The 27,748-nt window shown below is 36.0% G+C and overlaps 3 protein-coding genes across 4 annotated transcripts in view; 2 read left to right on the top strand and 1 right to left on the bottom strand.

Moving 5' to 3' along the window:
- LOC309867699 (olfactory receptor 4F3/4F16/4F29) overlaps positions 1-27,748 on the bottom strand; it is a gene marked incomplete at both ends in the record, with an annotated part of 348,174 nt that overhangs the window by 30,732 nt on the left and 289,694 nt on the right. The window contains one exon of one of the 2 annotated variants that reach the window (XM_082736767.1): positions 10,788-11,642. The exons of the other annotated variant lie outside the window; for it this stretch is intronic. Within the exon in view, the coding sequence (XP_082592893.1) occupies positions 10,788-11,642 (855 nt within the window). Of the gene's footprint in view, positions 1-10,787; positions 11,643-27,748 lie in introns of those variants that run through there. 2 annotated transcript variants of the gene reach the window in all.
- LOC309867767 (olfactory receptor 4K3-like) lies at positions 5,011-5,916 on the top strand (the record flags this gene model as incomplete). The annotated part of the gene is made up of 1 exon (XM_082736839.1): positions 5,011-5,916. One exon carries the CDS (start codon positions 5,011-5,013, stop codon positions 5,914-5,916), a length of 906 nt encoding a protein of 301 aa, XP_082592965.1.
- The window catches only part of LOC309867742 (olfactory receptor 4F4-like), a 3,905-nt gene continuing 3,683 nt past the window's right edge, over positions 27,527-27,748 (top strand). The window contains exon 1 of the mRNA XM_082736813.1: positions 27,527-27,699. The gene's annotated coding sequence lies outside the window, so the exon portion shown is untranslated. The remainder of the gene's footprint in view (positions 27,700-27,748) is intronic.

Raw genomic sequence — 27,748 nt, 5'->3', positions numbered from 1 at the left:
AGGTAAGCTTCCATCATTGTTTTGTTATTTAAAAGAACATTAATTATGTTAACATTAAATTTAAAATTAGAACATTGCCCATGTAAACACAAAAATTCTTAAGACTTCAAAATGTTTTTCTACTCTCCATTAAAACGCAACAAAACCAGTAATTCAAGGCTGGCTCTTCTGCCATAGGTACAGTTGGTGCACATCAGTAACCAGCTCATTTCCTTTTGCTGGTCTTCTCTGACCACTCACCTAAATCATCTGGCTTCTAAAGGAACTAGAACTAAATGGCTACTTCGTTCTAAATAGTATTTTCCTTTAAAAAAAAAAAAAAGTAGCCAAAGAAATGTTTTAAAACTGTACTTAATTTCCATCACTGAAAATTTTATGATTGTACTGACCAGGTCTGTCTCTGACCTTGATGAAAGGCACACTTTCAGGAGATACTATCAATTCAGAGAAACACAGAAATTAAGAGGTCCCAAGGGAATATAACATGGGTAGTTTCCTACTCCAGAGGCTATTCTCTACAATGAGTATATGCCTCACACTCTCACATGAATACTGTCACAACTGAAAGTAGATTATTTGTTTTGCTGCAATATAATTTTATTTCAAATTCTAGTTAGAATATAAACAGTGCTTTATCCATGGGAAAAAATATGATCAAATACAGTATTCCTCTGGTAAGAAGATATAGTTTATACTCTGTAAGTTTCTTAACTGCTCCCGTAATTCTGTTCCTCTATCACATTTAAGATACTTTCACAATGTTTTATTTATTTATTTTTTTTTAAAGATTTTATTTATTCATTTGACAGACAGAGATCACAAGTAGGCAGAGAGGCAGGCAGAGAGAGAGAGAGAGAGAGGAGGAAGCAGGCTCTCCGTGGAGCAGACAGCCCGATGCGGGGCTCGATCCCAGGACCCTGGGATCACGACCTGAGCCGAAGGCAGAGGCTTCAACCCACTGAGCCACCCAGGCGCCCCACTTTCACAATGTTTTAATACCATTTTCCATACACACTAATTGGGATGGCTTGGACTTTCTGCACAGCTTCCAGAAATATCAAAGGTTTCCTTTCCCAGCTATATCTCGGGACTTTTGGGCTCCCTACAGCATCAGACAAAATGCTTTCTATTTGGTGTCACCCCTCCCTAATTGCCCTGGTTGAGGAAGTATTTGTATTTCACAGCACCATAGTCAGCAGGGTCTGCAGTTTTTCTGGATTAAGGGACTGTTCCGGACACAGATATGTAGACATAATTAACAGAAATTTTCCAAACATGGAGAAAATTGATGTTAATAATTAAGGTCAGGAAAAAACCTGATAGAAAATGTGGAAAGAAATCTCTCAAAAGTTTTAACAGTCAATATTTACCATGGGGATGGAATTATACTTTTGGAAATGAATAGAAGGAAATGCAGAATGGTACTAAAGTTGGAGAAGGACTAGAGTCAGAAACATTGAGTGTGCACCACAGTCACACTTATTTCTCTTTTCTGAGACTTCTACCAGGTTACACTGGGAGTCAGTGTCAGAGTAAAAACACCTATTTCATGGGGTTATTGTGGAGATTAGATAATGTCAGTGAAAGTTTCTGGCTCAGTCAGTTAAGTCAGTTAAGTGGGTATTCAGGGGGAGGAGGGGAAACACAGTAAGAAACAGGGAGATTAGTTTTCATACCACTTGAAACTAGTAGCTCAATAAGCAAAAATAGGAATTGTCTCATTTTCTTTATTTCGTTCCTTCTTTTTCCCCCTTAGTTTTGATTCTCTTTGCTGAGTTCTGCTTTAAGTCGTTTGATTTTACAATTACACTCTTGGAATCTGGAAATTTAACTCTCCTACCTAAGACATGTTTGAAAATAAATTATAACAGTATTATTAATATGGCTATTAATATACTTAATTTAGCAATAATATTTTGTCTTTCATAATTCAACTACAATAATATTAACAACTTTTTTAAAAAGATTTTATTTATTTATTTGACAGAGATTACAAGTAGACAGAGAGGCAGGCAGAGAGAGAGAGGGTGAAGCAGGCTCCTTACTGAGCAGAGAGCCTGATGTGGGGCTCAATCCCAGGGCCCTGGGACCATGACCTGAGCTGAAGGCAGAGGCATTAACCCCCTGAGCCACCCAGGTGCCCCAATATAACAACTTTTAAAGCAAGTATTAGGTGAGAAAATACGCATAAGCTGTTTTTTCTTTGGTATAACCTGCAGCACCTAGAGACTATTTCATTTTCATCCACAGTGTCCAAAAGTTATTAGAGTACACAGTAAAAATAAATTCAATATGTTTTTCTTGATTGTATTAGAAGAAATTAAAAGGCCCTCCTACTCTAGTACTTTCTAGACATTTTCATCCTGGTATCTGATCACCTTTGTGGATTTAAACAATATTAACATGTTCATTATAGACAAAGGTGAGGGTAACAGACAAATCAGAGGAAGCTTGAAGCAGTTAGTGCCAAGAGCATTAGCAGAATTATTACAGATACAGAGCATACTTTTCAAATAGCTATTGACCATTTATATTTCTTATATCAATTATCTCTTCATAGAACATGTATTCTTATAAAGAGTTTTATTATTTTTCTTGATTCATAGAAATCCTATTTCTTCTCAACTAAACTAACATTTCTCTAAACCAACATTCTTTCCAAAAGCTAACTCCAAATAGATGCTATTAACTATGTTAGTTTGGGCATTTACCTTTTAACTCAGCTTTTCCGTAGTAAAATGAATATGATTATAGTCATGGTTATGAAACAATGATTAAAAATGCTTATCAGGGGCCTGGGTGGCTCAGTCAGTTAAGCCTTTGGCTTAACTCAGTCAGAATGCCTTCGGCTCAGGTCATAATCTCGGAGTCATGTCCTGCATCAGGCTCCCAGCTCCATGGGGAGTCTGCTTCTCCCTCTGACTTTCTCCCCTCTCATGCTCTCTCTAACTCACTCTCTCTCTCAAATAAATAAATAAAACCTTTTTAAAAATGTTTATAATATTACTGAGTTATATAAAAAAGGAAAAAAAATACTGTAGAACTGCTTTCTAACTTTGATAGAGAACTATGAACACCAGTCATCAAGTATTAAAAGTGGTTGCTGGAAATGACTGAACCATTACGGCAAAGCCCTTCTGATCTACAAATTTTTAAAAGTTGGCAGAAGCAGATGGCAAAAAAAGAAGGAAAAATGAAACAAGGAAGAAGAGAGAAAAGCAAAGGAAGAGAGAGAGAATATGAATCTATTTTCTAGCCTGATAGGATTGTTAAATTTTTAAAGTAATTAATTTAAATGGTAAAAATGACAAGTTTAAAGGCAAACTTAAAGTTTCTTTTAACTTATTTGATAAAAAATCTCGTTAATTTGTATTTGCCATTTACTCTGTTATTGCAAAGAAAGTCTTCTGCCAAATATTTCTGGAACATCTTCCAAAAATCATGAATTCTCAGGCTGAAGCAAATAAGATTGAATGGAAATGACTTTCAATGGATATGTGGGAAAGGAAGGAATTTGCCTACCTCTGAAACTCTCATTTGTAACACACACAAAAATATTTTCCTCTAGTAGCTTGATGCGTAGTATCTCTCCCAGAGTTAATTACAGACTTTGGATCATTTTAGTTCATGTACAGATTTCCAGATTTTAGTTTCTCAGAAGCCATCTTGTCTGGAATTAGAAACCTAACACCACATTGTATATTCAATGGTTTATACCAAGTCTGGCAGAATGGCTTTCAAACACAGTTTAGAGTTTGATATTCAAACTAAACTTCAGGGTTCACTATGGCTGAGGTATACTTCAGGCTGTAAGTAATTTCTCACAGGTTAGGTAAGCTTTGAATTTCATGAATAGAGAACAATTTCTTCCTGTTGTTCGTGATTTATCCTTTCTTTATCCCTGGAACATTTATTCTTTAATAATTTTTAACTATCTTCTTTTTGATAGGTTATCTGCTTTGTACTCAGCTAAATATGTTCATTAGTGAATAAGTTCTATCATTTTGGCAAAAATAATATTAATATCTCATTTTAAAAACTAATTGATTCATCCATTTATTCATTAAAAAATTGCCCTTCAATAATGTTGAACATTCAGTTTTTCAAATTTATAAATAGAAACTATTTTTCTAACATACAGACCTGACACAACAAAATGTCATTTTAAAAAATGTTATTTACCTAGGTCTATAGCATTGAAGTGATTATAATTCTTAACAAAAAAAAAAAATTTACTTTAAAGTAATTTCTACACTCAATGTGAGGCTTGAACTTACAACTCCAATATCAAGAGTTGCATACTCGACTGACTAATTGAGCCACACACCCCAAATTGACCATAATTCTTGATTTATAACACAGCCTAACAATTTTTGCAAGCACATTTTTGTGTTTACTTGCTTGTTTATTTAATGGTAAAATTATACTGATGAAAACATGATTTAAAAATACAAGATCTAAAGAATTGTTCATAACATACAACTGCTTATGTGCTCATCTTTATGCTGACTTTTCATCTCCCTTTACTTGAGGTTATTTACATCTTATAACTTCTCTTTCTGTACAGAGTTTTAACCACTTGTATGAGTTCCTGCAATGTATACTGTTATTTTTCTATTGCTTTTCATTTTATAAAAATTGTGCTGAGTGGATCCATTTTGGACTTTACTTTCACTATTATGTCTAAGATACAGCTATATCATTTTATAATTATAATTTATTATGGTTCTGACTAATATTCAATTGTATTACTTATGGGGATTATTACACTTCTTTTTCTGTACATTCATAAGACTTTATCTTGGGTTATAGAAATGGGAATGAAATTGATGAACCACAGAATTCATGAACATTGAACTTTACAAGATAAGGCCAATATTTTTCTAGACTGATTATATTAGTATACACTTCCATCAGCAATGTATAAGAAATCTTGATTCACAAACTGTTTATTCAGAAAATCTGATCTCCTGTCTTTTCTTCAGATAAATTTAGAACAAACTAGACGAAATGGAAGAAGTAAACCAGTCTGTGGTGTCTGAATTTATTATTTTGGGGCTTTGTAGTTCATGGGAGCTCCAGGCCTTCCTTCTAGCGATATTTTCTTCACTTTATTTGATCATTATCTTAGGTAACATCTTCATTATGCTCCTAATTATTGTTGACTTTCATCTCCACTCCCCATTGTATTTCCTGTTAGCCAATCTTTCATTCATTGACTTCTGCCTTTCCTCAGTCACTACCCCTAAAATGATCACAGACTTTCTCAAGGAAAACAAGATAATCTCCTTTGAAGGCTGCATGTGTCAGATTTTCTTTGGACATTTCTTTGGAGGGGGTGAGATGGTACTCCTTGTGTCAATGGCCTATGACCATCATGTAGCCATCTGTAAGCCACTTCATTACTCCAGCATCATGAACGGGCAAATGTGCATTGGGTTAGTGATGACATCACGGATCGTTGGGTTTGCGCATTCAATAAGCCAGCTAGCTATGATTATAAAACTGCCCTTCTGTAGACTGAGGGAACTGGATAACTTTTTCTGTGATATTCCATTGTTGATCAAGCTAGCCTGCACAGACACCTCTATTCTAGAAATGTGGAAAAGTGCTGACAGTGGGGTTCTGGCAACCATCTGCTTCATTGTGTTGTTAATCTCTTACTCTTATATTCTGTTTACCATCTGCCTTCACTCTAAGGATGGGGCATCCAAGGCTCTCTCTACCTGTGCTGCCCACATCACAGTGGTAGTGTTATTCTTTGGGCCTTGCATCTTTATCTACCTGTGGCCACTCGGCATCACCTGGATGGACAAGTTTCTTGCTGTATTTTATGCAGAGATCACACCTCTCCTAAATCCAGCTATTTATACTCTAAGGAACAAAGAAATTAAAAATGCCATTAAGAGACTATGATGTTAGCATATGGATTTCAGTATTTTGGGGTCTCACGGAATCAGAATCTCTAAATTACCCATGCCTTTCCTGTTGCTTGGGACTGGGAAGCATTCCTCCATTCACATATGGAAATCATGTGTATCTCCAGATAAAAGTTTTGTGCCAATTCTATCATATTCCATAATCATTTGTTGATCACGGAATGCAAAATGATTTCCTGTCTGGAAAATGTGGCAAGTCTCTATGACTATGATTTTGGTTGTGCTCAAAAATGACTTAAAATTAATAACAAGTTAATGTTACTTACTAGTATTTGTGCTGCTATTTCAACAACTTAAAATTTTCTATTATGCTAAGCATTTCTTTGAGCAAAGCATTTCGCAGAGATCTTTAAATTTTGGTCAATAGGTCAGTGCACTGAATATTGCCCTTTGTATTTATTAAGGGATAAATAGTCTCTCAGTTGATATTTAGCTACCTTATTTGGAAAGACAGCTGTAAAGGTAATAATTAAGTATTTCTTTTCATAGTCAGAAAAGCAATGCATCATAATTATAATCTGATGAGAGTGTTGTCCCCTCAACATAATATTTTAGCTATTTGTGTAATTATTATCAGAAGATGTGCTAAATTAAATACAGAGATGGATATTCTAACAACCTTTGGGGATTTTGCTTCTTCTCTTTTTATTTGTAAATGGGTTAAAAAGTTCATGATCTATATCAGATAAAAACAGGGAAAAGTGTTATGAAAGTGAGGCCCAAAAGTCTGATTTTGGAATAAATTATCCATTTAATTCATTTCAGTGTTCAGATAGCTTGTAAGCAACTGGGTTATATAATAAGTTTGTGAATTGTTCATTCCTACATATAACATAACTGAAGAGGGATGGGAGCAGAAGAATGTTCACCTTTAGCCCAGAAGGCTGATCTGTATATCTCCAATAAGAATCAAATACGTGCTAGTTGCTACATTCTTATAGGGTCTCACGACTGCCTGTACATCTCACTGATAGTTAAAATTGAGCTGAATGATAAGTACCATAGAAATCTCGCACAAGTAGTTTATGAGTAGAAATTCAAAGAAAACATTTGTGATTTAACACTCCTTGTGTGTCCCCTCTCCCTCAGACACCAAGCATATAACAATCAGCTTCATACAGCAAAAGTTTAGCCCTTTCTGCCCATGGGTCCTGTCCCCATGCTATAATAAAAGCAACTTTTTGCACCAAAAACATACCAAGTATTCTTTCTCAACCATTCCCTCGAGGCCCCATATCAATAACTTAAGAATTCTTCCTACTGTATGCCACAAAAAGGTATGCAAATTTACATCTTTTTATCTGAAATCCACAGACCCAGATACACTTCAAATTTCATATTTTTTAAATGATGTATTAAGCAGAAATTTTATTTCCAAACTCATCAAAGATTATTATAAACAAAAAGTATCCTTTTAAAATTGTCACAAGTTAAACCAAAGGCACTTCATCAAAGTAAAACACTTGTGACTTAAGAATTCCTTTAGGTTGTCATGTTTTCACATTATTTTGTGTTTAATTATTTGCATGTTCTGATGACCACATTAAAACACTTTTTTTAAGACATGAAATAATGTAGTATTTTTTTTTTTTTAAAGTATAACCACAAGGGTAAAGTAGAGGAACTTAAGAAGACATAGACTAAGTCCGGTTTGTACACAGGATAAAGTAATCTAAACACAACATGAATCTTTCCAAACACACAGCTCCCATGTTTAGTGATACAAATTAAACAATCTTCTTATTTAGAAAAATCAAGATATCATTTGATTAATAAAGCTTATTCTTCTCACAGTTTTATACTTGCTTGTCTTCATTTAAAAACTGTAAATTCAAGAAGAAAGAACAAGTTCTGTTAGGTTATAAAAATCTTAGGAGCAACAAATTACAAATATTCAACTTTTGAATCAGCAAAGTTGTTTCCTTACCCAAATGGAAACATCCAGTAAATAAAACATATATAATATTCCAGGTATAGGAACAATAGTAAATCCCTTAAGACAGAGGTACATTTCATGGTATTTTTTTTTTTTTTTTCTTAAAGAGTCTCATGACTGCCTGTAGGCACTTGAATTCATGTAGGACTTGAACTTGGGACCTGAGCTGAGACCTAGAGTTAAACACTTAACAGACTGAGCCACCCAAATGCTTCTCACATTTGCTGGTCTTAAATATAAAAATACTTTACCAAAAGAAACAGCCCATTATTATTTAAAGTGTACTCTTTCATCTAGTTTCCTTATCTGAGTAGAAACTCATCAATTTCAGTAGAATGCTGACACAGGACCAAAGCCACAGGAAAGGTCTGAAATATATGAAGATCTTTTGGCTGGAGAATAGTGTTTTCTTGAGACTTCTAAGGCAGTCATTCATTGTTTTGCACTGAAAAGCATTCTTCAGCAGTCTCTTCCCTACTGTCTTAAGAATAATGCACAGGATCTGGGCCCCGAAGATGCTGCTTCTAGCTGGAGCACCTACCAGCAGGACATCCTTGCAGGCATTTTGCATGCAATATCACTAAACCTCTGAAGACTCTGGGAGCCTGGGAGACCTTGAGCCTCCCCCCAGCAGTTGCTGCTCCAGCCAGTGTACAAGCGAACATGTTCACTCCCAAGATAAGCAGTGGCAACAGGTTCCCCTGGGCCAAAAAGCCAGTAAAGGTAACATGGTCTTGTGTACTTTGTAACATCCCAAAATAGAGTCTGAAACACAAATCCTTATATAAAATAATTATTTCTGTGAGTGTGTGTGTGTGTGTGTGTGTGTGTGTACACACATATACATTCTGAGGGTTTTTTTGTATTTTATATCTCTGTACATCAGTTTGGATATTATCTATTTACTCACTTGTCTTTGAATTCACTGATTCTTCTGTGTTCACTGTTTTTAAGCTTCTTACTTACATTCATAACTTTACGTTGCTTTTTCAGTTCTAAAATATCATTTGATTCTTAGATATTCCATTTCTCTGTTAAATTTTTTTAACTTCCATTTTTTTCAACTGTTCTAGAACTTTTTAAAAATATGTCATTTTATACTCCACTAATTTCAGCAATTGAGCCCTCTGTGCTCTTCTTTTAAACTATTTTCCTCTTAAAAATTATGAAGTATATATATCCCTGGTTCTTTGCATGTTCCTATTTTATGTGTTTTAGGCACTGTATATAAAAAGTCATATAGGTTTGACTTAATATATTCCTCCAGAAACTATTTACTCTTTCTTCAATGGGGCATAAAAGGGTATGGTGTAATCACATTAATCCAATCAAGTACTGAGCAGATTTGAATGGATTGTAGTTTTTATAAGACTCAGTATACTTCTGGTTTATACCTGTTCCTTGGATATATCTTTTCCAAATTTTAATTATGATTCTAATGGATCTCTTGCTTCTCAGTCTGAAATATTTTAGGTGGTTTAGTTAGGCCCTTCAGAATTTTTTTTAAGGTTTTTTCTTTATTTTTAAATAATGTTTACACCCAAATGTGGAGCTCAAACTCAGAATCCTGAGATCCAAGAGTTGCAAGCTCTGCAACTTAGCCAGCCAGGTCCCCTGCCCTTCAGAATTTTTGAGCTTAGAACTTTAGCCTTCTCCATTTTCCTGCTAGCATCAAAAGTATGGCAGATTCCTCACTCAGAAATCTGGTTTTATGTTTATCCTTTTCAATTTAATCTATCCAGTAAGAATCCATTACAAACATAAATATTAAGCAACAAAGTAATAATGAACAGGAAAAATGTGAAATATTACTGAATGTATAACCAGAAACAACTGCAAATACTCAGGATATAGAGTCCTTTCACAGTCTAGCAGTGAATTTGGCTTGATCTTGTTATCAAACCAAAATATAAATTAAATTAGTTTCACAATTTCTACAGATTCTACACACACATGCACACACATATATACTTAAGACCCATAGCCTGAACAAGAAAAGAGTTATACAAGACTAGCTACTAGAGAAAAATTGTCAACAAATAATTTGGACAGAGTAATGGTTCAATAATACCAGCCATATATCTATTTAATAATATCAAATATCTACTTGGCAGTTAAAGAATATCTGCTGATTGAGTCATAGACATTAAGTCAAAAGTTCAAAAATTATGAAATAAGATATATATAAGTATGTATAAGTATAATATATTTAAAATAAAGATATATATATGTGTGTGTGTGTGTGTGTGTGTGTGTATACACACATATATATATTCCCCTGCCCCAGGCCAAGCGGAGATGGCCTGAGTTCATAGAATTGAGGCAACCAGAGGTAAGTGTAATAGCCACAGGCCAAATACATGAAACATGCTATCTCTGAGGCTCTCCGTCTTGTTTTTCCACCTACATATCTCAGTCTTCATTACTTCTGTCTACCTCACATCTCCCTCTTTGTTCCTTTTTCTCCAGGATTTAAATCCTCTCTCATATATTTTTTGTCTTTCAGTAAAAAACAGAACTGAATTATTCATATCCCAGGTTTAAATGGAAGGAAAGCTATATATTTCATAGTTCCGTCAAAAGTTTTAGTATATTAGCTTGAAATAGATCAGTTTGAATCCAGATAGTCTAATTAATATCTGAGGTCATACTTTCAGCAGATTCTAAGTTGGTAATCTGTGCTTTTTCAAATTCCTGTAAACTTTTTTTGGGGCTTCAATTCAGTTGTCACACAATCTATTAGATTTAACCTGATAGTTCCACGTACCCTCATAATTACAGATCTATCCTGAATATAATAAAATGGGGGCTTTAGGAAAAAACAGCTCCAAATTTTGTATAATTATTTAAGCATTTGTATTACTTGAAGTTGCTTGAAAATGCAAAGAGTAACTTGTTCTCCTGAGAGTCATTTAGGAGATCATTCTCAGACTCAGGACTTGACTATGCAGTCTCTTCAGTGCCATCTTCATGTCCTTGTTCCTCAATGTGTAGATAAGAGGATTCAGAATGGGTGTAATCATAAAGTCTAGAATGGCAAGAAATTTATCCACTGACACAGTGGGAAATGGCCACACATAAACAAAGATGCATGGTCCAAAGAACAAAATCACCACGGTGATGTGAGCTGACAGAGTAGAAAAGGCCTTAGACAAACCACCTGAGGAATGTTTCCATACAGTGACCAAGATGAAGATATAGGAGATAAGCAATAAGACAAAGGTGCCCATGGAAATAAACCCACTGTTGGCAGTAACCATGAATTCCATTCTGTAGGTGTCCGTGCAGGCAAGTTTGATAAACCAAGGAAGGTCACAGTAAAAGCTATCTATCTCATTAGGACCACAAAAAGGCAAATGGACAACAAAAGCCAACTGGGCCATTGAATGTATGAGGCCAATAGCCCAAGCACCAAACAGAAGCAAAATGCACATCTGTGGGCTCATGATTGTCAGGTAGTGGAGGGGCTTACATATGGCCACATATCTGTCCAAGGCCATGGCGACCAGCATCACCATCTCTGATCCACCCAGGACATGAAGAGCAAATATCTGGATGACACATCCCTGAAAGGATATGGTTTTGTGTCCAGAGTACAGGTCATGAATCATCTTAGGAACCGTTAAGGTAGAAAAACACATATCAATGAATGAGAGATTAGCTAAAAGGAAGTACATAGGGGACCGTAAATGAGGGTCAAAGGTCACTACAAACACAACAAGGAAATTTCCCAGAACAATTGTTACATAAAACACTGTAGAGAAGGCAAGGAGAAAATGCTGTACTGGTCTAGAGGTAGAAAGTCCCAGCAACACAAATTCAGACACTGAAGAGTAATTTGATTTATTCATTGACTTTGTGTTACCTAAAAGGGTCAAATAAAAATAATTATAAAGGGATGCATGAGAGCTACTGAAAGAAACAGAAGTCACTGGGTTTCAAATTCTGACATTAAAGAAAAAACTTCACTCTTGTCACAAAACTCCTTTGAAAAAGTCATAGAAAATTTATTCATTTAACAAATGTTCATTCAGCAGCTACCATGAAGATCTATGTACCTGGCACTGTGCCACATTCTGGGGCATAATATTCTACAAAGCAAAATGGGGTCCCTCATGTCAAGCAGGAGCCTGCATCAAGCAGTGACAGAAGCAGATCAGGTACTACAGCTAGAAAATATCACCGTGACAAAGGTCAGCTGACACCGCAGAACTGATAATGAGTAGAACCAGAGGAGGTCTGCAAAACAAACTAATTAAGTCCCTTTAAAAAGGGAAGGATTTTGGCAGTTAACTGTCAAACTCTCCAGACCTGACCCCTCTATGTCTGACCACTTAGAAAAAGCAACTGCCGTGGAAAGCTCTGCCCGACTGATCTCTGAACAGAACTGAAATCCTTCACTGCTTGAACTTAAGCACTAAGTGGCCGGAGCTGACCCAGACGAGATGGAAGTCTTATCTCAAATGTGCAACCCCAGACTGACTTTGTGTTTGGTTTGTTAACTTCCTACACCCTTCTGTTATCTTGTTTGTAGTGTGGCTGATTTTCTGTCCTGCTCTGTGTGCTGTGTAAGAAGCCAAGTTTAATCACATGGTGTTGTCATTGAGTTTGGAATCCTGAACCTGCTTTATAATTGTGATTTAACTTTGCTTTATGACTGAATAAAGTTGACGCTGTGGAAGGATACAACTCATGTGTGTGCCTTCATAGTATGCTCATGACAAATATATACCCTGTCTTTATGTAGTTTGTAGTCTAGTTGTGAAGCTCGGCATTAAACAATCACATAACCACATGATTATAATTTATAATATAAAGATTTCTTATACATTGCTGATGGAAATGTATACTAATATAAATTAATGTACATATGTGTATTTCAGCATTTTAAAATAATAACTAAAATATGGAAGCAACCCAAGTATCCATCCATAGATAAAGAGATAAAGAAAATGTGGTGTTATGTGTGAGAGTGTGTGTGTGTGTGTGTGTAATGGAAAATTATATATATTCCATTAAAAAGCCATTAAAAAGAATGAGGTTTTGCCATTTGCAGCAACATGGATGGAACTAGAAGATATACTGCTAAGTGAAACAAGTCAGTCAGAGAAATTAAGAATTTAAGAAACAAAACAAAGAAAAAAAGAGAGAAACAGAAAAACAGACTCATTGCCACAGGAAAGTTGTGGGGAGGGCAGTGGGGAGAAATGAGGAAGGAGATTAAGAGTACATTTATGATGAGCCCTGAATAATGTACAAAATTGCTGAATCATTATATTGTATACCTGAAACTAATAAACACTTTTAAAATTTAAAAATTTTAGAATTAGAAAATAATAAAAGTGAAAATTAAAAATGTCCAGCATCTTAAAAGGAAAAAGCACAACACAAACACTGAAAAAATGACTTAAAACTTTACTAATAAGTGATCAACTCCTTCCTCACCAAAAATCAAAACTATCTATATAGCAAACGTTCTCAGCAAAGGGTCCATCTTGAGGTGCAACCTTTATATATTTATATTTTTAATACTTTCTTTTTCTGAAGATATGTGTGTATGTGTGTGTGAGAGAGATAATAGATACATTTTTTTAATTAATTTCTTTTCAGCGTAACAGAATTCATTGTTTATGCACCACACCCAGTGCTCCATGCAGTCCTTGCCCTCCCTAGTACCCACCACCTGGTTCCCTCAGCCTCCCACCCCCCATCCCTACAAAACCCTCAGATTGATTTTCAGAGTCTATAGTCTCTCATGGTTCATCTCCCCTTCCAGTTTCCCTCAACTCCCTTCTCTTCTCCATCTCCTTATGTCCTCCATGTTATTTGTTATGTTCCACAAATCAGTGATACATTTTTGATTGATTAAGGAGGGAGATGATTTTTATAAGAGAGGAAAAGGGGGGTTTCCTGGGTGGTTTAGTTGGTTAAGCATCTGACTAATTTCAGATCATGTCATTATCTCAGGGTTGTGGGATTGAGCCCTGTGCTGGCTCTGCACTGGGCATGAAAGCTACTTAAGATTCTCTCTTCAGGCACCTCAGTGACTCAGTAGGTTAAGTGTCTTCCTTGGGCTCAGGTCATGACCTAGAAGTCCCAGGATCCAGTCCCACATACGGCACCCCACTCAGCAGAGGGCCTGCTTCTCACACTACCCCTCACCCCATTTGTGCTCTCTTTCAAAAAAAAACTGAGAGAGAGAGAAAAGGGAGGAACTGACAAAGATGAAAAACCAAAAGGAGAAAAGAGAAATAGAAGTAATCAATTGAGAGAGTAAAAGAAAAGAGAGGTGTCTGTGGGAGTCCTCTGACTTTGGTCAGAGTTCTGATTAAACTCCTTCCATTGGGTGCCTGGGTGGCTCACTGGGTTAAGCTGCTGCCTTTGGCTCAGGTCATGATCTCAGGGTCCTGGGATCGAGTCCCGCATCGGGCTCTCTGCTCAGCAGGGAGCCTGCTTTCCGCCCCCCTCTGCCTGCCTCTCCATCTACTTGTGATTTCTCTCTGTCAAATAAATAAATAAAATCTTAAAAAAAAAAAAAAAAGAAAAAGAAACTCCTTCCGTGACTTTTATTCCTCCACAAAAGTTTGGACTCTTTCATATAGGTGATCTGTTCTCTGTCTATCCCCAGCCTTGCATCTTGATTCTCCACTATTCCCAATAAATAGTCTCTAATTTTCTTGGACTATGAATGACCTTGTTTTGGTTGACATTAGTTTGCTTGCTTCCTATGTTCAGCTGACTGCTTTTCACAAGTACAACTCATGTAACACCTGCTCAAGGTGTTCCTTGAGCTTCCTTTCTTCCAGCTGCAACTGACCCTTGTTCCTTTATGCTCTCATGCTGTGCAAGCATAATGTTTATGATACCACTTTCACTGTCCTGTATATCATTCCTACAACATCTATGAGTTCCATAAAGAGATACAGTATCTTATTTACAAATTCTGGCCCATAGTAAGTGTTCAATAAATGTTTGTGTATATGTAAATAAATGGATGAACAGGTGACTGATTGGATAATAATAGTTTATTATTATATATTATCTTATATTTTTGATCCTGTCCATAAAATGGCTAGTTTCATGGTCAATGAATGTAATTAAGCATTTGGAAGGGTGAATTAATCCTTCACAACCTGCCTGTAACTTTATCACAAGCCAAGAGAGTGAATCCATCAAATTTAAAGGGGAGGTGCATTCAAAGGCTACTGTGAATCCAGAATTGATTTCTGAAGCATATACATCTATCTTATTTTAATTTTAATAAAAAATAAATGATAGGAGAGGCTCAGCTAACACTGTTTCCCACAAAATAACATGCAGCAGTAAGTCAGAAAATATAAAGTGACCTAAGAAATGTGCAGTGTTGTTGAAACCTACCATACTAAAGAGGCTGCCCTCAGGGTCTGCTGTCTAAATCCATGTCTTTGAGAGTTTGGGACACATAGGCAGCAAGATTCGGTCCTGAACTCTGGCACTGATATTCCCCCCATGTATCCCAGTGTCCAGGTGAGTTCTACGTTATTATTTATTGGCTAAATGTTTGTCTAAATATTTATGCCCTAACTTTTTTCTCAGGAAGCACTCTACATTATGTTTCAGATTTCTCCACAACTTTAATTCCTATCTTTTCATTAATCTCTGAATCCTGCCAGTTCAGGGAATTTCCCAGACCTCACATGCTAAAGCACTCTTCACTGCAGCTCAGAGCTACATTACTTGCTTCTAATGAAGCTTTTGATTATTATTAAAAGAAGCAGGGAGTAGAAACAAAAGCAGAAGAAGCAGCTATGAGTGTTGGTGGCAATGCACAAGCAATAACCTGGTGATATCCCTGTCATCATCAACATACTAAATATTTTCCTTCATCTTTTAAACTCTAACCTGAACTGTGCATTTGTTTTCTATGTCCTTCTATTGACACCTATAATTACTTCAGTGCATACTTCTCTTGTAAGTTATTTATATTGTTAGCTATTTTTGGCATGTGAAAATTTCTTTTCCCCAATAAAAAGTGAAATATTCAAAAGTACATAGAAAATTATCTCTAACCAATTGTTTCAAACTGTTCATTTTTTTTTTTTTACTAATCTTGATTAGTTCAAAAAGATCAAATGTTTATGAGGATATATACAGACTTTCATCTCCTAATTCCTTGAATGAGTCTTCCCTTTATTACTTCGTTTTTTTATTTTTTAAAAGATTTTACTTATATATTTGACAGATAGCACAAGTAGGCAGAGCAGCAGGCAAAGGGAGAAGCAGGCTCCCCACCTGAGCAGGGAGCTGATATGGGGCTCAATCCTAGGACCCTGGGATCATGATCTGAGCCGAAGGCAGCCATTTAACTGACTGAGTCACCCAGGCGCCCCTACTTCTTTATTTTTTAAATACAGTTATTTAAATTCAGTTATTTCTAACTGAAACAAACAGGACATTTTTCAACTCTTCACTCTAATTTCTATTAGATTTTCTAAAGATATCTAAATTTCTTAAAATAATTTTGACATGCTTATAATAACTGATATTTGTGACATCCGACCAATTGAAATAGTCTTTTGAAAAATTATTTTTTAATGTCAGTTTACTTATTTATTTTATATTCCCCCACTTTCAGAAACTTTGAAATCATTATAGAATATATTCTTAGGAACTTTTTTTTAAAGATTTTATTTATTTATTTATTTATTTGACAAGCAGAGGTCACAAGGAGGCAGAGAGGAAGGCAGAGAGAGAGAGAGGGAAGCAGGCTCCCTGCTGAGCAGAGAACCCAATGCGGGACCGATCCCAGGACCCTGAGATCATGTCCTGAGCCGAAGGCAGTGGCTTAACCCACTGAGCCACCCAGGTGCCCTTAGGAATTTTTATCTGATGATGGTATTTGTATATTTCTAGAAGTCTTTTTAAAGAGATTCCCTATGAATACATTCCCTATCCCTGAAAAGTCTATGATCCCTGCAATAATATCCAAATATGTAGTTCATGCCCTTGAAGAAGTTACAAGTATGAAATGAATATTTCTCTAATGTCTGTCCAATGGGAAAAGAATCAAAGTTTGAAAATTCCATAGCAAATTTGCATACTGAATTTATATTTTTTTGACCAGTGGAAACCAAGTTTCTGTGTATCCCTCTCATGAATTCTGTGAGAACAAGGATTAAAGCATATTGCAAAGAAACACAATGTAATCCTGGGCAGTGAGAAATCACTGAAAGTCTCATTTCTGTTTTCCCTGTGTCTTGCTAATGGACTCTTTTCACTGGTCCTGACCTGTGTCCTGTAAGATTCTGTGATCTACCAGACAAATTATGATGCCTTCTACAAACCAAGCCTTCTGTGAAAGTACAGATATTACTTTAATTATTTTAAATCCACTGATTTGTAAACTTCAAATGGCTTTCGCTACACTTGAATAATGAATCTTCTAAGGCACCACACTATATAACTCATCCAAAAAGTATATTTTTATCAAGAGAGACTCACGCACATAAAACATTTTTATTTCCAGAGGAGGGGTCTCTAAACCTGACATGGCTGATAGAATATGACCATCTTCATTCCTCCCCCACTCCTACCTACACCTGCAACTCCACAAGCATGAAACCTAGAATACCTTTAGGTATTCTAGGGTCACACTTAGATGTCCTTATAGTTTCACGGACAATGGAGTAGAAAATTCAGTACTCTATAAAATAAATTTGAATAAATAGAAATAACCAGTAGAATTTATCTGAGCCAAAAGTATGGGGCATGGAAAGAGAACAACAACTCTTTCTTAATGAGTATTCAAAAACCTTCAAGGCACAGTCCAAATCAGTGTACCTAATAATCACTGTCCAAGTCATTCTAGCCCCTCCTGGAATATGCTATGACCCAGGCACACACGCAAAAAAAATTCTTCCCATAAATCAGGGTATAATCTACCCATATAGAACAACCCATGTAGCCAAAAGTTTTAATTTTCCTCTGCTAAAAGTTAGCACCTGGGAGGTATTCAAAAAATGTTTGTTGAACTAAAAAGGAGAGACAGTATCCTTATAATTCTGGAATTGCAGAAGACTATCAACTTTAATTTTATCTCACTTACCTGACCCAACAACAACAAAATGGAGACAAGAAAATAAAATTAAAAAGGAGTATCTTCAGAAATGCCTGTATCATTTAAAAAATCTATCCTTGTGACATTTTGTAGTTATTACTGAGATATCACTAGAGTAAATTAGAGTTGTTCCAGCAAAAATGTCAGCTCTCTGTGACCAAACTATACTTTGGTGACCTAATAGTCCTCAGTTCATTCACCTCGGGAATTCTGCCTTAGAATCCCCATGGTCTGAAGAAAGATGGAATATAGGAGTTTATAGAGTAAAATTAAATTAAAGGAAAACAAATATTTGTGCAACCAAGCACATTTGAGGAATCCTTTAAAGGAGAATCACTATTTCCAGGCAGCAGGATGTTACAAAACACCTGTGAAACTAATCTCAGTGAACAGGAAATAGCTATTAATACATTTAGTAAGCACACTTTAAATTTCTATTGTGAAGCATATTAACAAAAAGGCTTAAGTGAGAAAGTTTGCACATGAATTCTCACTCTAATAAAGTTAAGTTTCAAGCAAAATAAGTTGACCAAGGTCACCCTGTTGATTTTATGTAACCAATATTCAAATCCAGATGTATCTGATTTCAGAGATCAAGATTAACCACTATACTATACTGTCTCCCTTTTATGTCATCCTTATAGCATATCAACAGGGGTTCATAAGTTAAGGTAGCTTAAAAAATAAGTTCAGGTATGTTTTAAATTTTGTGATCAATATGACAAATATCTCATCACATACTTCTGACTTGATAGATTGAAAATGAGAACTTACAACACATGATTCACTTAAGGTAGGTAGCAGAGAACTCACCTAATTCTGGGATTCTGCCCTAACACCAGACATAATAAATAGCTAGAATGTTGTTCAGAAATGTAAATAAGTAAAAAATTCAACCTCACACACCTTTAATCATGGGAATTTAATTTTAGAATAAGAATTACTTTCAAACACATGATTTCAGCAGAAATAAATATCCAAATTTAATTGTTGTCAATGAAATTGCTACTAGTCATTTTTTGTTTATTAATTATTACACCATGTTCTTCATAAAGTCTACTTTGCAGAGTATAAAAGTAGCTGAGAAATTTTATGCACTAATTATTTAAACATTCACAGGCACAGATAGGATATAAAGCTGAATGTGATTTTTAAAATCATGTTTATACAAAGTAAATGACCAAGTGAGTAATTAATACAATAGAAATAGAAATAATGGTGAAGTTCTAGAATCTAGGTAAGGTTCGGTGGGCTGAGGTCCAGATCCGATGACCAAGAAAGAATTCTTGAGACATCTTTGGTGTAAAATGGTGGTTTATTAAAGCACAGGGACAGGATCCTTGGGCAAAAAGAGCTGCTGCCCAGGGTTAGGATAGATGGCCGCACCTTGCAGTTGGGGGAAGGTGAGGGGAAGGGAGGTTTCATTGGAGCTTTCATATGCTGAAGAGGGCCTACAAGGTGCTGGGATGCAGAGGCCTTGCTGCTTGAACAATGTAGTCTTTTGGCCAGCTATTAACATCAAGATAGTTGGGAGATTCCTGGTAGATGTCACAATCCTGCTATCAAGCATCTTTGTTAGTGAGACTTAGTTTCAGAAGAGATTTAACTATATTTACATTTCCTTCTACCTCAGCCTCCTTCAGTTTTGTTTGGGGGTGACATTAGGGCTTGAGGAACTGAGTTATTTGCCTCTGGAAATTGTGCTGTTGATTAGGTAACTTCTTTGTTTGTAGATCTCTAGGACATTTGTAAACCAAGGGAGACTCCTGTCTTGCAGGATTGTGATCTCTGCAAGTTAACTATTTGTTTCTCGTTTATGGCAGTCAGGGGTGCCTGAGGAATGTTACACATATTACTGAGGAGAGCAGGTGGAGAGGGGGTGCAAGGTGCCAGCTTTTGCTTTGTCCTCAGTCAGCCTCCTGCTCCCTCATCAATAATAATAGAAATTAGTTCCTGAAAATTGACTGAAATATGTTAAATATTTTTAATTTTTTAATTTTTAAAAAAATATGTTAAATATTTTTAATTTTTTTAAAAAAATATTTTATTTATTTATTTATTTGACAGAGAAAGAGCACAAGCAGGGGGAGACAGAGGGAGAGGGAGATGCAGGCTCCTCACTGAGAAGGGTGCCAGATGCAAGACTCAATCCGAGGACCCTGAGATCATGACCTAAGCTGAAGGCAGACACTTAACCTTCTGAACCACCCAAGTGTTCAATCTGTTTGAAATTTTTAATTAATTAATTAATTAAATTATGAGAATGAAAGAACAGACTATGCATACATCAGTTTCCATGAAATTATTATTGTAGTTAGGGAGTGAGATTTCTGTCATCAGAAGAATTAGAGCAAAAATTAATAATCAGTTACTGACAGAATTGCCATAGAGTGAAATTATACTAGATTTTTTAATATTAGATAACTTCTAAAGTCTTTTCATACAAAAAGATTTATGAGTCCTTAATATAACTTCTTTTTTTAAAAAACAATTTTAAAAATTATTTATTTATTTGCCAGAGAGAGAGAGCACAAGCAGGGAGAGTGGCCAGCAGAGGAAAAGGGAGAAGTAGGCTGCCTGCTGAGCACAGAGCCTGACATGGGGCTTGATCCCAAAACCCCAGGATCATGACCCAAACAGAAGGCAGATGCCCAAACAAATGAGCCACCCAGGTGTTCCAATATAGCTTCCTTTAATGACTAATTTGGAATATACATTTATGATAAAAACAGTAGTTGAAGAGTAATTTACTCTTTATTCATTACTGTTGAGCTACAAAAAATATATTTCAATAATCACCGATTTAAATATTTGTGAGATTAACTAAATGGCAGTCTTATAATCCACCCATTCAATACTACAAAAAGAAACAAACAAAAAAACAAACAAACTGGGGCGCCTGGGTGGCTCAGTGGGTTAAGCCGCTGCCTTCGGCTCAGGTCATGATCTCAGGGTCCTGGGATCAAGGCCCGCATCGGGCTCTCTGCTCAGCAGGGAGCCTGCTTCCTCCTCTCTCTCTGCCTGCCTCTCTGCCTGCTTGTGATCTCTCTCTGTCAAATAAATAAATAAAATCTTTAAAACAAACAAACAAACAAACAAACTGGAAAACCTGGTTGATAAACCAACTATTTGATGTCCATATTGTTTCATGATTTTTCCTTTAGTGCTCATGGTTCTTGGTCATACAGCTTTGAAGAATAAAGAGGTAGACCATGCAAAGAGTGATGGACAGCAAAGCAAAGTTTATTGGGTACAAAGCTCCCAAAGAGGGAGAGGACCCAAAAAGATTGCCACTGGAGTTTCCAAGTCTAGGGTGTTTATGAGCTCTTTTGCAAAACTGTCTTAAGCAACCAGGGTGTGCTAATACATGCCAGTCAGGGTTTTGATTAGCAACCGTCTACCTATGGTTAATGCTCACGTGTTGATGGTCTTATCAAAGCTACAAAACAGGATGGTAGAGCTATTTTGTCGTAGCTGTCCTGACTCTATGTTTTCTTGTTGGAGACCCTGGCCCTGACCACCTAACTGTCCAACCGATTCCTAACAATATTAAACAGAGCTTTTGACTGAATGAATTAGTTAGTATTAAGTTGTGAAAGCAGCCCTAAACATAATGCTCCATGCACACTTATGCCTTTTAGAGTGAGAAATGTCAAAGGAATGCTTATAAATAAATGCAATCAATATGGAATGGACAACATGGGTTCATTCTTTAAGTCACTAATGTTTATTGACTATTTTCTGCTTGTTAACAACAAAATGTTTTTGCATGTTAACATCTCGTGCTGAATTTAGAATACTCTCTATGGAGGCTAAACTTGTGCTTTGATGATTCAAGGTCTTCATAATTTTGTGATTGTCCATTGAGCTGAAATTTTTCCTGTCTATTGACAGGGAAAATTTTATTGTCTATTGAGCTGAAAATATTCCTGAAATATCTATTGTAAAAGTGGTTTCCCTACATTATGTCCAGAATCCAACTGAGATGAAAATATGTTACTTTAAAATATATGTATTTTAAAGATGTATTTATTTATTTGAAGAGAGAGATTTATTTGAATGTGGGGGGTGGGTGCAGGGGGAGAGGGAGAGAGAGACTCTCAAGATGACTTCCCATTGAGCACAGCATGGAGCTGATGTGGGGCTCGACTTCAGGACCCTGAGATCATGACCTCAGCCAAAATCAAGAGTCAGATGCTTCACCAAGACTGAGACACCCAGGTGCCCCTACTTTAAAATATTTTTAAATATCTGTCTAGCTTATTCAATCAATATTTACACATATGTGATAAAATAATTTCAAAAAATATGAAAGAGTGTTAAATTCCTCAGTTCTTCTCTAGTTTCCCAGAAGTAATCATTGTGGAATATGTTCTTTTGCATCCCTTGAAAAGTTTTCTATGTATATACACTACATCCTTTAAGATACAAAAGGAATCATACTATGTATATTGTGGAATTTATTTATTTATTTATTTATTTATTTGACAGCCAGAGATCGCAAGCAGGCAGAGAGGCAGGCAGAGAGAGAGGAAGGGAAGCAGGCTCCCAGCCAAACAGAGAGCCTGATGTGGGGCTCAATCCCAGGATGCTGGGTACATGACCAGAGCTGAAAGCAGAGGCTATAACCCACTGAGCCACCCAGGTTTCCCTGTGAAATTATTTTTATGAAATTTTTCTAAGAACTAAGCCTGGTAAATTGGGAAACCAGGAAAGTAAGACATTAATATCTAAAATTCCTACAAAACATAACATGTTTGGAAGGGCCTTCAAATCAGGGTGGGAACTGTGCTATAGATATAAATGATATTTAAATGCAAAGCCTGCAGAAGAAAGATTAAAGCTTAAATGCACAGTATTCTAAGTAGCTATATAGTAATAGAAGTAGAAGCATGAGAAAAAGACTGCTAATAATCCAGCTGTAAATTGAAAGACAAGATGTGAATTACCAAAGAAGCCAGAAAAAAAGTTACACTGTATCTGTCTTTTTCATAAGACTTTCAGACTTTATCTAGCCCCCATATTAAAGAACCACACTGTTTCACTGTTGGATTGGTAGTCTTCCCACACTTTTGAAATGTCTTGATTTTGGAGAAGAGCTGTGCTTATTTGGGGAATTGGTTTGTGTGTGTTTTCCTGGTATAATTGGTTTGCTTGATTTTCTTTTTAAATAATTTCTAGAGTTACTTGTAATAAATACTTCCTCCAAATTAATTTTGCATTTCAAGTTCATTTTTGAAAATAAATATTAAATTATTTTTAAATTTCCTCTGTGCTTATGTTGATTTCTTCATCCTCAATTAAAATACTATGAAGTTATGCTTTCTTTATTTAAAGCTATTAGCTAATATTTCAATTACCATATTTTCTTCAAAGAAATTATTCTGGATTTACTCATTGATTTTACCATGAATTTGGTTTTAAATTGATTAATATTTACTTTTCTATATATTACATTCTGCCATGTTGCTTGGGTTTACTATCCTATCCATCACTTACATTCCAAAGTTAAAAAAAAACAAAAATTGATAATATTTTGTTCATTCTCACTTGGTTTATTTTAAAAGTTGAAGAGCTATAAAATTTTATCTAAGCAATATTTTATCCACAGTCTAAAGGTCCTGATGACTACTGTTATCATTATTATTATGATACAGATTACTTAAAAATTTTAGTTGTGTTTGAGCAAAATTTGTAAAAAAATGTATTTTTTCTTGATTCCACTTATCTCCTCTCTTACCATATAAATTATATTTTTAAAAAATCTTTGGAAGTTGCCATAGACTTAATATACATTTGTAACTAATCTAAATGCACTTTCAAATAATACTATACTGTCTCACATGTACTACACATACCTTATAACACAATATTCTCAATTCTTCACTTTGTACCTTTGTGACACTAGTAACATTCATACATCTGCATGTTATAACCACCCATACATTATTACATCTATTGCCTTAAAAGGTGAGAGAGGGGAATTATTCTTAAATCAGTTAAGAATATGAAAAAGCATTTCACTCTATCACTTATTCCTTCTCCAGTGCCTTTCATTTTTAAAATGTATATCCAAGTTTCTGGACTCTTTCATTTTCTTGCTGCCTGAAGAACATTTCAAAGCATTTATTTCAGGATAGCTTTTCTGATAATGGAATCCTCCAGTTTTTGTCTTTAAAACTTGTTATTTCTCCTTTACTTTGAAGGATGACTTCATGGCTATAGAATTCCACTCCACTCTTTGTTTGCATGGCTCTAACAAGAAGCTCATTGTGATTGGTATGATGTCCTTTCCACCTTTTCTTTCTTTCAAGATATTTCCTGTTTGTCTTTTAATTTCTGTATTTGTATTTGATAAGCCTATGTGTGGGGCTTTTGTTTTGTTCTGTATTTATCATTTTTGGTCTTCTCTTGGCTCCCTGGATCTAGGGTTCTTTTATTATGTTTTGACAGTTCTAACCCATTATTACTTCAAGTATTTTTTTCTGCTCTGTTCTTTTATTCTTCTCTCTTTGGCCATCCATCAACACATACACAACATCTCTTTTTATTGTCCCACAATTTTCGGTTGTTCTCTTCTGCTTTTTTTTTTTTTTTTTCCATTCTCTTTGTCTTTGCATTTCAATATGGGCATCATGAAGCTCATTCCTTCATTCCTTGGCTATGTTGAGGCCAAATTTCTCTAGTGCATTTGTTTTATTCTCCTCTTGACACTGGGTCTCCCTACACATTTTTCCTCAGAGAATCTGTGACATGCAATTCTTTTAGCTGTAATCTGTTATCACTATACCTGAGCCCTGATTATATTGTGATATACTGCAAGGGCAAGGGAGCATTCTGTAATTTTCTGGTATTAGATTACCATCCTTTAGTGGATCTGTGTTTTAAGGTTATTTCTCCAGTGGTGTAGCTCATTTAATTCTTCTGCCTCCTACTTCCTTCCCAGATAAATCATTTCAAAGCCCTGACCCCTTTTGACTATGTTGGTTAGCCCATGAAGACTTAAAAAAAAAAAAAAAATTGGCCTGGAAAAATTTCCTTACTCACCTGTGAAAGGTTTTAAAGTTGTGCTCTGACAAGATCTTTCACTTGCCCCTAGTTATAGAAAAGACCCTGAGTATGGTTCACAATGTTTTCTTTGCCCATCCTCAGGTATAACCATGAGAAAAAGATCCTTCTCAAATCATTATAGTGAGAACCTGGTAGGGTTCTTGGATGGACAGGCCCCAAAAGTGTGCCATCCCAAAATGTGGCCCCCAAAAGCTCCTATGCTACTCCACACTCAAGCTTACAACAAATCACCAAAATTACCAATCAAGTGTCCCTACAACTTCACTGCTTCAGGGGCTTCTTCTCCAGTTAATCAGGCTTAATTTGAGTCTTTCTAAATATGCCTTTCTCTCTAGGTTTCAAAGTGGCAGTTTGCCTTACAATCTCAGTTATTTTATGGGTACAAAAAAAGGGAAATGATTTTCAGCAATTCAGTTTCTTGTAAAAATAAAAGTGACAAATTATAAGCTCTTTACCTGTCAGACAGAAAACAGAAGTCTCCTATATGTTCTTGTACTTTTCAAACTTGTCTAATGCTTGATTACAAAGTCATTATTTCCTTTCGCATCATGAGCTTGTAGTTCTTTTTTTTTTTTTAATTTTATTAATTTATTTGACAGAGAGATAGATCACAAGTAGGCAGAGAGAGAAGAGACAACAGGCTTCCTGCTGAGCAGAGGGCTCAATGTGGGGCTTAATCCCAGGACCCTGAGACCATGACCTGGGCCAAAGGGCTCAGTAGGCTTAACCCACTGAGGTACCCAAGTATCCCATGACCTTGTAGTTCCTAATAAGTCTCAAATTGGCATCCTTCTGACTGCTATTAATCCTTGAATGTGCCCATTATGTGTGAGCCAAATAGTGGCAGAAAGAGTGGACAGGGAAGAGATGGAAAAGTAGGAAACTAAGGAAATCATAAGTATACAGCTAAATGAGATTCTAGAAATGAAAACACTCAAGTAAACAATAGCCAGGAAAGGAAAGAGAACAAGAGCTCTCTAAGAGTAAAGCATTACAAAGGTTTTTATTTTTGTTTTTTCAAGTTTCTTGCAAGCATACACTCCCTTAAACTTTCCTCTAAACCAGCATCCTTTCCCAAAAGGCACCTCTGATTGGTTTTCACTTAACATTTGTAAGGCTTGGGAAAGTCACTTAGCCTCTTTGTCCTATTTCCCTTCTATAATTGAATCTAAGTGGTATCGTGATTATTATATGAACTGTTCCCTGGAAAGCTGTTGTAGTACACAAGCAAGTGATAAGTGCTGAAACTTTATGTTCTCAGATTGAGATGGCTATGGACTCTAGACATTGGGATACAAAATGTCTCATGGGGCAAATAAATTTTTTGTGATCTAGACATGAAAAAAATGAATAAAACTCTGAAAGGGAAAAAATGAGACAGCAAAGAGGACATAGAAGGCTAGGGCCAGTAAGGAATAAGAGAAAAAGAAAGAAATGGGAGACTTTTTTATTAATAGCCTTTCACATCTAATTTATTTAAAATCAAAAGTAAAAACAAACACAAAAGCAAGATAAAAGACAAAATTCTCTAAGGACACATGGTGATATGTATAGTCATCGTCATTGATGGGAACGGGAAAAGAAGGATGCACTGCAAGACCGGTAGTTGTTACCTCCAAGATTGCATGAGACTGTGAGAGCACAGGAGAAGGGGGTCTTCACTATTTTCTCCAAATACACCTATTTTTAATGGTTGAAATCTTATTAAGTTAGATAACATTCACATATTATTTATTTCATAAATGAATGACTTAAAAATATCCTTTTTTTAAAAGATTTTATTCATTTATTTGACAGAGAAAGAGTGATCACAAGTAGGCAGAGGCAGGGAGAGAGAGAGGAGGGAGCAGAGAGCCCCATGTGGGGCTCAATCCCAGGACCCTGAGATCATGATCTGAGCCAAAGGTGGAGGCTTAACCCACTGAGCCACCCAGGTGCCCCCAAAAGTATCTTTTTATTATCTCTCTATCACTTAGAGAGATGCCTCTAATATGCTTTACACTCAAACTGTTGATGTTCAGGACCTGTTTAAGGAAGGAATGTGAAGGCTGAGACCTAACATCCCTCTGAAATCCAAGGAAACGAGTTCAAGTAGCCCCTTAAATCATGACCATAGTTGCAACATGCCAATGAGGAGCTACTTGCTACCTGCCCACCTACATAACTCAACCGGATTCTGGTGGGACTGGAACTGACATCTTAGTTCACTTTATGACAAGGTAGATAGACAGCTAAAGAATGAAAGTTATAGCCTCCTCATAAACAAAGTAATTAAACATTTTGATCCCCCTTCTCTTACACTTTTACTTGTATTCAACTGGACTACCTTGGATCTAGCTTTGAAAGGCATGGGTTACTGCATGATGCCCTCAAAGCCCAAATTTTCCTCAGGGAGAACTGGAAGTTCAGGATCCCCAAGAGCATGAGAGGGAAAGCCTTTCCAAACACTTGGCTCTATTTAAGCCACTGAGATGGAAAGCCTGCAAGCTCAGAGGCTACTCCTTACAGTGTAAACTTGGCACATCCAGGAGGACACAATCCTCCAACACTGCTCATGGCAGAAACTTAATTGGACTTCATTCCACGTAAGGTAGATTCTAGAGTAAGCCCTCTCAGTAAGCAAGGAAGGAACCGGTTTCAGGAGTGATCTGTGTAAGGTAAGTACATCCTGGACAACTAGTGTTTGACTCACACATTTAATGTCTT

Source organism: Mustela nivalis (genome assembly GCF_964662115.1).
Source record: "Mustela nivalis genome assembly, chromosome: 6".
Lineage (NCBI taxonomy): Eukaryota > Metazoa > Chordata > Mammalia > Carnivora > Mustelidae > Mustela > Mustela nivalis.
Note: the sequence above shows the minus strand (reverse complement) of the source record. Positions and strands in the feature narration are given on the sequence as shown.